Source organism: Apus apus, chromosome 4 (genome assembly GCF_020740795.1).
Source record: "Apus apus isolate bApuApu2 chromosome 4, bApuApu2.pri.cur, whole genome shotgun sequence".
Classification (NCBI taxonomy): domain Eukaryota; kingdom Metazoa; phylum Chordata; class Aves; order Apodiformes; family Apodidae; genus Apus; species Apus apus.
The window spans coordinates 26,486,765-26,499,496 of record NC_067285.1 but is presented as its reverse complement, the minus strand read 5'-3'; the positions used below and the strand labels follow the sequence as shown (position 1 = coordinate 26,499,496).

The 12,732-nt window shown below is 37.8% G+C and overlaps 1 protein-coding gene across 9 annotated transcripts in view; it reads right to left on the bottom strand.

The window, feature by feature from the left end:
• SH2D4B (SH2 domain containing 4B) overlaps window positions 1-10,727 on the bottom strand; it is a 66,845-nt gene extending 56,118 nt beyond the window's left edge. For 3 of the 9 annotated variants that reach the window (XM_051619291.1, XM_051619294.1, XM_051619299.1), the window contains exons 1-2: window positions 10,637-10,684; window positions 4,349-4,534 (exon numbers count right to left, since the gene is read on the bottom strand). In XM_051619291.1, coding sequence (XP_051475251.1) covers window positions 4,349-4,532 — 184 coding nt within the window. In that variant the 5' untranslated portion in view covers window positions 4,533-4,534; window positions 10,637-10,684. Of the gene's footprint in view, window positions 1-4,348; window positions 4,535-9,012; window positions 9,212-10,415; window positions 10,512-10,636 lie in introns of all 9 variants that reach the window. The other 6 variants (XM_051619297.1, XM_051619298.1, XM_051619292.1 and 3 more) reach the window with 6 other exon arrangements.
• Window positions 10,728-12,732: the final 2,005 nt, after the last annotated feature.

The window sequence follows — 12,732 nt, the reverse complement described above, 5'->3', positions numbered from 1 at the left end:
ATGCTCAATAGTTTTTGAGTTCTCATTTTCTGTATGCTGATAGCTCTGGATACTGCTTCAGAGTCAAAATCCAAACTGGCAGGGTCCTTTCTCACTCCCAACTCAGCTATTCCAGCTGAAGGGCTCCTACCTAATCAAATATACGTTTCTTTGCAAATTGCAAAGCTGCCTGTCAGTCAACTCTCAGCAAATCCCAAAAGGATCTAGGAATTTTGAGGAGACATCCCTTAGTGAGTTTAGCACAGTAAGAAAAGGCAAATGAAAATACATTCCTGAAAGATCTGCCTATGTGTAATTTGTAACTGAATCAAAGACAGACCTCCAAGAATTCAACTCACATGTGAAGCTATTTCAGTACAAGCCAGCATTGAAGCTACAAAATACTTTTTTCACCTGGAATAAGTTCACTAAAGGCTGCAGTTTTGGGAGGACCTAAATGATGCTCAAATTCTACTAATATTTTTAGGCAAGGTACTAATGTGGGATAGGTATGAACAGCAAAAACATGGGAACAATTTATTAAATAACTTTTAAAGGAAATATTTAATTCTGAGTGATGTTTATATATTGCTTCCTTTTAGATAGTGATCTGTGTTTTTAAAAAGGGAAGCAAATTTAAACTGTTGAATAATCTGAAAACATTTCATTCACCCCTGAAGTGAAATTATTTCTTTAACATTGATTCATTGCAATATAAATTTCAATTTTGACCTTTCCCCAAGACACATGAAAGCAAACAATTGGAAAGGAAAAGTAGGCACAATTAAGCATTTACTGAAGGTGACATTTTTTTAGAAATTAAGACTAATTACATATAGACTGTTACACTACTTGGCTTGCTAAACACCCTCAAGAACTTGCATCCTATTTCATGGTTTGGACTAGTTTTTATTTTCTAGGAAGCAAATTGCATAGTAATGGACACAACATTTATGGACAATTGGCATTCAGTGGCACTTCCAGAAAAATCACTATAGATTTTGAGCCTAGTTAGTTTCCAAACAATAAAAAAAGGATCATGCTGACAAGCAGCCCCTAAACCTGCTGATGATTTTAACTCTAGCTCACGGCCAAGCTGACTTCCATATGCCACTTTTTTCCTCCTCAGCTCTGCACTTGTGGTTTCTGTAAGACAATGCATCTAAACCTTGTGCAAGATTCCTTCATCCTCAAGACACTGCAGAAAATCAAAGTTCAATTCACAACCACTGCTTTGCTTAAAAAAAATCCATCTCTTTTGTTATGCTGCTGGGTTCACATGTACCATTGCAGGTAAGTTCTTGAACTTGTACCAATTGGGGTATAGGACTCCAGATCAAGCCTAAGCACTTTTTAAAGCATTTTTAAGGAAAGAAGTGCCCATTGTAAATAATTCCTGTTGTTCTATTTCATCCTAACCCATTCCAAAGAAGTAGGGCAACATTTTCTTATGTAGCTATTCAAACTATAAAGAAAACACTAAAACACTACTTTATACAAAATTGTGTCATATTCACACATAACATACACATTTTTCTAGAAAAATCTAGAAAACTAGAAAATTTCAGAAACTTGGCACAATATTAGAGATAAAGTCTCTCCTCTATTTTCTACTACACGTCAGGCTACACAGATCTCTCTAAAGCCAGAGAAACTCTTGGCTTCAACAAAATAGCACAAAAATAAAACCTGTGCCATGCAAAAGCAAAACCTTGCATATGAAACTGTTAAAATCCCTCAATTTCAAAGGAATAAAACCCATGTAATTATGGTTGCTCCAAATGTCCTGGTAGCCACTAATTTTAAACAAGAGTAAAAATAGTCCATATTCTACACTGCCTAGCAGGGGGAGAATGTTTTGAAATTTGCTTATACAACAATGGAAACTGAAAATTACACAGCTTCAAGGTCCAAAAAAACGTTGGAGCCAAATAGTTTTCTGGGGGCCAAAAAATAAATAAAAGAAATAATATATTTTAAGATAAGAAAGTATTAATATAGTCATCTTCTCTGACTCCGAGTTATACAGGCAAAAATACTGCACAGTAATTCCTATCTTACACATAATTTCTGTTTGCTTTTGTTCACTTTAACAAACAAACAAAACAACAAAAAAACACACAACAAGAAACTAGCTCTACTATGAAATTATTTATCATCATATTAAATGAACTGGACAGTAGAAATCAGTTATAAGTATCTGTATAGTTAATGACTGGCATGCCCAAAAAGATGGACCTTATCCTTTTGCAACTTTGGCATCAGTTCATGGAAGTAAAATATTTTTTCAGTGGAACCAAATGCCTGCTTTGCAAATCTAATTCCAATAGTACTTTCTATATAAAAAAAATAATGGTAAGATAAGTTCTGTAGTACATTTCTGAAGGAAGCAGAAAGTTTCTAACAGAGAGCAAAAGTCAAACCTAAGCAGTAACTTAAATTGGCAATTTAAGAAGGTAAAATGGAAATGAGCTATTGTGAAATTCAGCTCCATGTGTCTTAGTGAATACTTTTGTCAGAGCAAATATAATCTATAGGTTACTCAACTGTTCTCAGTTTTCTTCTTCTTTATAAATCAGAAAATTAATTACCTAGAAAATGGTCTCCTGTAGTAGGTTTAATGTATAATTTATATATGGAAATTTAGGTGTCAACACTGTGACAAATCATCACATAAATATTTTTGCAGTTAGATTTTCCTGCATGTCTTCCACAAAGAATGAGCATAATACAGATTCTCTCAATGATATAATGCTGTTTTGGTATGTGGAGCTGATCTGCATTTTTAATTTTTTCCCAGCTACAAATCAATCAGAATGCATAAGCTTTTTGTGCTGTACGGCAGAAGATTTTGTATTTTGACACCAGCCCTCTTAGGAGAACACCGTTCACAGTAAGGAGAAAAATAAAATATTAAACAGAACAAGGTTTTCCACTGTCCACCTTGCCATCTGTGAGGGGACATTTTAAAATCCCATTATGGCTGATTAGGATGTTCTGATCATTCTCCCTTTATTTTTAGGCTACAATTGTAACTTTAGAGACATTTAATAAAGGTCTTCACTTCAAGTGAGTCTTAGAAACCAGTTTTGCATGGAAATACATTTCTTTAATAGTCTTAGAATTGTTAACTATCTAATGGGATTTTTTAGAGTGCAGAGGCTCAAAAAAATTTTAAAAGGCACAATTTCTGTATTGAGGTGCTCCAAGCAAAACTTTCTACCATGGGTGTGTTAAGACTCAGTGTTTAAACAATGACTGGGACACACACTGCTATTAGAGAGCTTTTTCAAAATCAGCTACTCAGAATTACTAGAAATTCTGAATATTCAAATTTTAATAGATTCAGAGATAGGATAAGATCTTTGGCATTTACAGATCTCTGTGACATATCCTGGTTGAGTGTGGAATTGCTGCAACTACCTTTCCAAGGTGAAAATGTTTTCTATCTTGCATCAGCCTAAAAACTTGACCTGGTGAAAGGGGAAAGAGTTGGAAGTCACTTCTTCAGGGAATAGAGTAATTAAATACGTATTTCTGTCTATTCCAAACAAATCGCACCCAAGACCAGATACTTGGATATTACATTTGGAGGGGTTTTTTTTACATTTTCTTCCTTTATTTTGCTTATTTGCTTTTTAAGTCAATACACTCAGCATCCAGCCTGAAGAAAGAGCTCCATGGTTTACCTACATATTGCATGAAAACACATTTCTGTCTTTATGGTTTGCTTGTTGTTTAGGGTGGGTTTTGTTTGTTTCTTTTTCATGCTTACACCCCTATTATCCTACTCCTTAGACTTAAATCTTAAATCTTAGTAAACACTAAAGGTGTTTACCAGTACAGTTGGAAATTTAGTCTCATGAGGTATGGCTGTTCTGATGTCACATCTTATTTACCAACAGCTCTTCATAACAAGCTCTAATTAATACATTTATCTCCTATTCCAGCCATTTGAAAATATTTAATGCCAAGTCAAGAAACTTCAGCAGTACAGGCAAGTCTGCCTTTTGCCTGACTGAGGTGCAAGGGTGGGAATGGTAGGTAAAGAAAAAGCCTGAGAAGTGGAGAGGAAACTTGGTCATGCTACACTTGGTACCCCTGAGAGTGATTCCTGACTGAAAGAGGCACTTCAAAATGATTCCCCTTACTCCCACACTAAACTATTGATCCTGCCCCTGGAGAAAGAACCAGCCTTGAGAGACAAGGAGCAGAAAAACAGTGGTTTTGTTGTCCCAGACCAGCTTTTTGCCTAGGGGGGCAGCTGAGACCCTTCCTTGTCATCTATTCCAGATGCATGCTGCACCATAGCCAGTTGCATGCTCACCAGCCCCAGCTCTCAAATATAGAAGGAGGTCACAAATCTTACTCTGTTTGCACCTCGCTGTCTCTCTCAGCACAGCCTCCTCCATTCGTGCTTGTTCTTCCCTCTCCTTCCAGCGTCTCAGCTGCTCCTCTCTCATTTTGTAGAACAAGATCTGCTTTTGCTCTTCATTCAGCTCTGCCAGGAGCTCAGGGTCAATATACATATCACGCAAAATTTGCTGCAGCATGACTCAAAAAAAAAAAAAAAAAAAAAAAAGAGATAAACCTGTTTCCAATTATAATCACGACAGTGACAAAATCCCACTGACACTCGAGAAAGCAACCTGCAGCAAAGGAGCTCCCCCACGCCTGCCTGCCCAGGAGAAGTTTGGTTGTTGCCCTGGCTCTCTTCGTGCAAGCATATTCTGCTCTTTGTCTCTTAGAGGGATGGAGCTCTCTGCTTATCTCATTCTCTAAAGGTAGGGAAGGTGTCAAGTGAAAGGGGGAGGAACAGATAAAGCTAAGGAAAAAAAAAAAAAGCCCACGAGGAAAAAAGTCACTTCAGTGCTACTGACTGCAATCCAGTAAAAATAAGGGATTCTTGATTGAACTCATCAGCTTTGCTTCCCCAAGCAGAAGGAAATTCAAAGTAGAGAAAGTATCAGACTTTCTGCTCAAGTGGTTCCCTTCAGGAGCAATACAATCCCATGCGTGTACATGTTGCCCAGGGCTTTAAATGATGTCATGGTTAAAGGTATCAACTAAACCAACAATATCTATGTCACTTTGGGAACCGATCTCTTTCTGATAAGAGAAGAGAAACAAGTTTGCATATTATTTCCCAGTCTAGCCTATTAACTAGTCTCAACAGGGTAGGTCATATTAGAGGTCCTATTTACCTGGTGTTGACAAATATTGTCATGCAGCAAACTGATTAAAATGCCCTTAAAATTAAAAGCAGACGTAACAAAAGCCACAAGAATCTTGTTATCACTTTATAACTAGTAAATTAATATTAATTAAACAAGAGTAAGTTCTCAGCAGTTCATGCTGACTATGCAAGTCCTGCTGTTAATTCACTTTCTGCCTTGTGACTGACAATGTTCCTCTTCAAGCAAATTGCTGCTTTTCAGAGACTTAGTAAGATATTATTTCAATACGAGGGCAAACAGCCACCTCATTACGTAAAAAAATCCCCCACAACATACTAAAACCTAAACTCTCTGGATTCTGGAGCCAGCTTTCACTGGGAAGAGGCACAGCTTCTCTGGAGAGCAGTGGCACTTTGTGGGAAGGGGGACACACTGTTCTGAGGAGGACAAAGATGTGGCCACTTGGAGTCATAACAAAACACAGATCACATTTGCAGGCTGACCTACATCCTACTGCATGATGTTTACACAAAAATGAAGAGCAAAGGCAGATCTGTATTTCCTCACAAGAAACCTGCTTTATAGATAGTTATCTGTCAAACACTTATATGACTTCATGATCCTCATAATAAAAAACTTGTACTGCTAATGCATCTATTCATGTAACATTCTTTTGAAGTAACCAAAATACTGTCTTCTTAATTTAGGCAGAAAATACATCTGATCTAAACTAAAGTTGAAGAGAAGACACAGTATCACCTAGAAGCATGAATTCAAAGATTATACTTGAACAACGCCTTTACCTGAAACAGAATTTCAGAACCCATCATGTTTGGCCTTGACAGAGTTGGGTACACAGGCACGCTACTCTGAAATTCAGGAACCCTCTCCTGTACAGATTTTGCCTGCCTAAAAAAAATTCTTAAATTTTATTTTTACTTTAAGAAATACAGTTAGGCAAGAAAAAACCTAGGGTAAAAAAGACTTTGTTACTGTTTTTATTTTACTTGGTCTGGTATAGAAGGGGGAGAGCCTGAGGGGTTTGGCCTTTGTTTTTCTGCTTTTATTCAATTTTATTAGAGCTGTGGCTCCACATTTTGGCACTAACTGAAAAAGACTTACCTTTGCAAGGGCTTCGGGGCAAACAGTTTTGCTGTTCTACCTATTTGTCATCCTTCTTATTTTATTTTACTTGACTTCACAGAACAGAAATCAAATTCTGATCAGACACTATCACAGCGCAAAGAACAAACTCTACATCAAGGATTATGTGCATTTAAGCATGATAAGAACAACCATTTCTGAACTGCATTTAGCTGCAGAAGTAGCTCAGGATGGAGACACAAGACAGCATTCAAATTTTCAGGTAACTACTGCTAATGTTCAAAGAGCAGTAACACAACAAAAATAGCAGGAACAAGGAGATGAAACAAATACATCAGGAACAACCCATTGAAGAATCATGACCAAAAATATTTGGCAATGGTAACCAAACGATCAAGTAAAATTAATCGGTGTGGGAATTTTAAAAAAACAAACAAACAAACAAAAAGTCATATGCGGAAGTGTAACCATCAAATCACAGCAATGATAAAGAAGAAATGCTCTGACATAAGCCAACATCCAACAGAAGCTACATTATAAAGACTCCCATTTGTTTCTTGTCCAAGATAAAAATACTCTGCCTCAGAACATCCAACTCTCACATAGGTGGCAGTTTTTCATCAACTCTCTTCCTTTGCTTTCATGGGTAGCTTAATTTGTTTTAAAACCTATTTCTTTATGGGGTGGAAAAATCCAAGAGGAAGAATAAAGGGTTTTCATCAGTCCCTTCCCTTACTAATTCGCACCTGATTTAATAATAATTTGAGAATGGAGTGTATAGAAGGAGAGAGATTGTTACCTAGCTGCAGATCTCAAAGTTACAGAGAACCTCAGTCATGTAAGTAAATAGTAGGCATGCCTGAGAAACCATCCAGTGTTCCACTTATCAGAAAGGACTGAAGCTGGATGGTGGTCCCAAAAATTCAAGCTTTAAATATTTTTGACCAAATGAGGTATTTGGATTAAACTAGGTCTAGCCTGTTGTCTCCATCAGGAGCTAAAGCTACTTCATCAGGAGCTAGCAACACCAAACCTGTCTATGCTAAGCACCTTGTAGGATTTGAAAGAATTCAACAGCAGGTCCACCTTCCATATACCCTCACCAGACAAGAGGCACTAAGAAGCAATACATAACTGATGATGAAGTGTAGTCACTAACCACTATTTCAGTACCTCTAATATCTTCTGCATCTGACACAAATCCTTTCAGAATCGTATTTCTCTTCTTTGAAGAAATTCTCTTTCAGAAATACTAGATAACAATTAAATGACCTCTCTGACACACACGGAATGACTCCAACACATGCACTGCAAAGAATAAAAAAACCTGACTAGACAAAACGTACTCATCTGCTCCCTTGTAATAACCATCATAGGAAAGATGGCCCACAGGAAAATTCTCCACCTCTTTCTCTCTTCTAGCCCAGTTTGTTTGCAAGCCTCACCACTTGTTTTCCTGCCCACTGTGATACAGCTTCTTGAGAAGCCAGTTTCCTCAGCTGGCTGTCCAAATCTAAGAACCTTCCTGACCAGCTCTGACCCTTTATCCAGATGGAAAGATTATTCGTGCAAAAACCTTCTCTTTCTACACTGTTTTTCTTCCTGTGGGAGGCATTATTTTAGATGCTAATGTCCTCCTGACATCTGGCTTTTAGTGATCTTTAAAACAGACTGTTTTCACAGCGCACTTCTGTTACACACAGAGATGTCAGGATGACCAGCAAGACCCAGGCATCTGTGCAGCTTTGCTTCCTGCTCATCCTCTCCCCTAAGAGAAAGCCAGAGACCTGATTCCTCTGTGAATGACGATCTCTAGAATGACCTCAGGAAAAAACACATTCTGAAAATGAGAGATGTCTGACACTCAAAAAATTCAAAGAAAATATTCATTCACCACTGTTAAAGTAAAAAAATTATATTTCCTCACATAGCTCAAAACAAAATTTCCAATTCTAAACCTATCCTGTCAGACAGAGAGCAAGTATCTGTCTATAGAAAACTATTTTTTTCTTCATTGAAGACATGGTCCTCTTAAAGAGATAAAAGGGCTGCTTCTCTCTTGGCTATCTCAAGAGTTTTTGTCTGCATATGAAATATTCCCAGCAGTATCCTATACAAATCCAAGATTGGATACTCAACCCAGTAGACGCTGATTCTCATTATAGTTCACCTTTCCATAAATATTCCAAATGAATAGTTATCACAAATAAATTATCGTTAATTCTCCTGATTTCTCAAGAAATTTGGAAAAATCTGTCCAAAACTCAAACGACAACCTTGAAGAAACACCAAAACTACTTTTTAAAAATCTTGCTACTTCTGTGATTAGCTCAGATTTTGTAATGAACGAGCTTTGCAGTTCCAGCCAACCCAGAGTCAGAAAGAGGAATAGGAGGTAACTCAGACAAAATAGAAAATAAAACTTTCTATTGCAAAATAAAAATTTTTTGTCTTTGCTTTCTTTCCCAGACCTGATTAAAACATGGATGAATGAATTACTCAGAAGAGCATTGAAAACTGAAGTAAACATGTCCACTTCCTGATTGCAGCCACTCATTATCTTCCCAGCCTTTCTAGGAATTATTTTGAATAGTTTAGGACAATGACCTCTCCATTGCTCTTCCATCTTGGTTATTCCTAGTTCAACAGTCCAAACTAAACTAAAATCATTACAGAAACAGATTACATAGCAACAGCCTATAGACAAAATAAAAGATTATTATTAATACAGTTCTTTGTTGGCAGTCATTACCTTATAATAATTGCCAGACAACTTGATGTTTTAATTAGTATCAGCCTCTACAAGGAGCTCAGAGCTGTTTGAAATTTAAGTTTGGAGTTTTCTTTAATCTTTAATGGTATCTTCTGGGAGTAGACACAGTCCGCCCCATCTCTGGTTTAGCATATTTCCAGCTAAGCAGTCCTCAAGCACTGCCACTGGAATTGATCTGCTGGGGAAGGGGGAGGGAGGTAGAAGAAAAGGCACAGAAAAACAATTTCATTTTTAAGAAAAGGAGAAGTGCTTAATTGGCCAAGGCTTACAAATCTCCTTATCCATTTTCCTCTGAGGATGTGCATCCTCCATTCCCTGAACAGCTCACTGGAAATGCTGATGAATGCTGAGCCAGCAGAGCAGCATTTTCATCTGGATTTTATGACAAAGTCATATAACCTACTTTAGCTGTGTAATTTACATAAAAATAATCTGCTATAACCTACATATCACAGGGGAAGAGAGGGGGATAATGCATCTCCCTCCTTAAAGGAAGGGATATAGTTAAGAAAAAAATAATAAACAGTGAATATGGCAAGCATATGTTTTCCAGGCTGTGAACAACATGGCCTTAATCAATTTTGTAGTTGGTGGGTTTTAAAATATTTTCCACTTTTTAAGAGGAAGCAGTGTACAGTACTTGAATTTTTCAAGTCCTGCAGTGTCAGCATCAAATAGAGAACAGTGGAATCTGGAACTGAATGGTCCAGGAGGGAGATGACAATGTGAAAGGGGAGAGATAAAATTAACACTTGTTTGAGGCCTGCTAAAACTTACAAATCTGCCACTAGAAAACCAAATACATTAGGGCACTCAACACAATAATCCAATCCTTTGTCTGATTTGCATATTACTGTCAATTAAAAACTAGAAAAAAACAGAAACAATTGAGAATCATCCCCTCCCCACCTCCTCTATCATAGATGAACGTAAAACCTGCCTGTTTATCTTCCATTTCCATAGTCAAGTCTGTGGCTCCCTCTAAGGGCTAAAACGAGCTCCTCAAAAGCACAACCTGCAGCTGGAATAGTAATTTCCCAGAAGCTGCTACTCCCTTACAAAGCATCACATAGAGCAAGAATAAGGGTTAGTTTTTCCAGATTTTCTTTTTCCATATGGGGCTAGTACCAGTAAATCAGACTATGAAGCATTTTGGAGCATGGACGGGCCTTGTGTGTTTGTCATCTTCTCTGTATTGGCTCAAGACTGACAAAACACTGCCATACTAAAATAAATTTTAAAAAAACAACCAACGAAGCACACAACAAACTTGAGGTCTGTATATCAAAATAGGAATGAAACAGATAGATTAAAACCTCATCTCAAAGAAATGAAATGCAGCAGAAGAGCTGCAAACCGGTTACTCAGAAAAGATGCCTTACCATACTGTCAGTCACACAGCTGCACATGAAGTGATGCCAATGTGGGAGTCCAATGGTGCAATGATGATTTACAGTGGTGGGAGTTTCATTCGATAGCTGGGAGGGACATTTTTCAAAATTCCAATCTGTTACTCCTCAGCCCCCCCTCCCCCCCCAAAATTAGAGAATCCCAAATACAGGTAGCACTGACAATAAAGAAAGAAAAGAGACGGGAAACTAACCCAGAGAAAGGAAGTGTTTGAAGTCCAGGCCTGCAGACAACAGAGCAATCTGTCATTACTCCACTCTCCTAAGGTTAATTCTGTACTTGGCAACACCATCTGCCCTTCAGAAGAAGTCACATGAGTGATTATTTTTGCCTAGTGGTGTGGCAGTCCTACCCAGCAAGATTACTTAAGGTCTATCCCTTGGTGTTCTGTGCTACAGCTGTTGTACACATGATTACACTGGAGCCTGTAAAGCCTTCACGGTTCAGTACAATTTATGAGAGATTTGGGAGGCTGGGTGGAAAGGGCAGCACTCCAATTTTTCAAGTTGATAGTAGATATTTGAAATTCTGACCTACATTACAAAGGTCTAAGGTTAATACAAGTTTGTCAACTTTTAAGCTTAGACTTATTTTAATACCTCTATAGTAATAGATGTGATACAATCCAAGCTAGAACATGACATACTTCATGTTTATTGCTAATATTACACTAAAAATTGCAAGGTACATCAAAGAGCTGGCAAGTCTCATCGCAGTTTTTAAATGGAGAATCAAACAGCCACCATTAAAGTAATTCAGAGTGAAAGCTAGTAAAATGAACCAAACAAAAAAAGTCAAGCTTCCTTGAGAGAGTTCATCTGAGAAAACATGGTACACGGGCTTGCAAGCAACTAGTGTCCTGTAGGCTGAGCACTGCAGAGAGGCACTCTTCAGGGCAGAAAAATAAGGCAGAACACACATGCACATTGCAGTTAACTAAAAAAGAGCTCTCAGTACTCCACCATCCTCTCAGATTGTGGTGTCTAACTCAATTAGTCTGTATCTTATTTACAAATCACTAATCAAGGTCTTCAGGTTGGACCCTCAGGTACAAACTGGGTGTACTTGGTTGGCAGGCAGCAGGCTCACTTAGCAAGCAATTACAACTCACTGAGTGTCTGATGGAATCTGGCCTTAACACAGATTAGTAGACACACTGACAACTGTCTCCACGGAATTTCTTGGTTCAAAGACATGAAGAACGCACTGCTCCCTGACTACCCTGCTCACACCAGATCCTGATGTTATACTTCAGTGTATTAAACGCAGCATGTGCTTACATTGTACACTACAGTTCAGCTTGTGCTGTTGAAGTAGGAAATACGTGTTTCTCAGAAGTCTCTATAGGAAGGCCATCCATGACTCTTCAAAGCAGAAATGAGTGATAGACTTTTCTTAAGACTCTACACATCTTTCCTTTTTATTGATTTACCTTTATCTGCTCTTTATAATGAACTGTTAACCTAGGATGAAACTCCATGTACAGCCAGCTACCAAAGGAATACTGGTATAGTCTGCTCCTATTCCCCTGCCCCTCAGCACACACCTTCCCAACACCCAACTGCCTGCATAACAAAAGGATACATATCTTCAAGCAGAAATTCAATATTCTCCTTTACATGAATTTTTGCTTTGTGCATCTGCAAAGCCTGAGAGACCTTTGGATGCCACGACCTAATTGCTACATTAAATTATTCCAGCATTTGGTAGGTTTTCAATAAAATTCATTACAATAAGCTACTCAAGAGATATCACACTCTAAATTATGTGAGTTTCTCCTCTTGGATACATATTAACTTATGAAGATGCTCAGCAAGTTCACCTTTTTCCATCTAACCATAACTGTATCAAAATATATCACGTGAGAGCTAATTTTCTTTAATATACTCCCTGGTACAATTTAGAGGCATTATGTGTAATGCAGCAGTCACATCCTATCAGCTTCACGTCATATTAGACACTGCATTATGGCAGCTAAATTGATTACTAGTGTAATTGAAGGCCATCGATAGAAAAATTTCAATCATTTAAATGACTCATCAGCTTTATACACAAAATACATGCCACTTGCTTTAGTAGCATCATGCAAGTGATTTTCTTTCAGGGTGTAGCATTTTGCCTATTTAAACCACTTCTTATTCTTGTCATCTTTGTCAGCAATCAATTCCTACAGATTTGCAAAAGGCAGAGCATATTCTGCATGCAGAATACATTATTTCTTTTGACTGTCAGACTCTTGTCTGCAAGACCTGATCAACAATCCAGCCAGCCAAAGCTAGCTGAAATTCT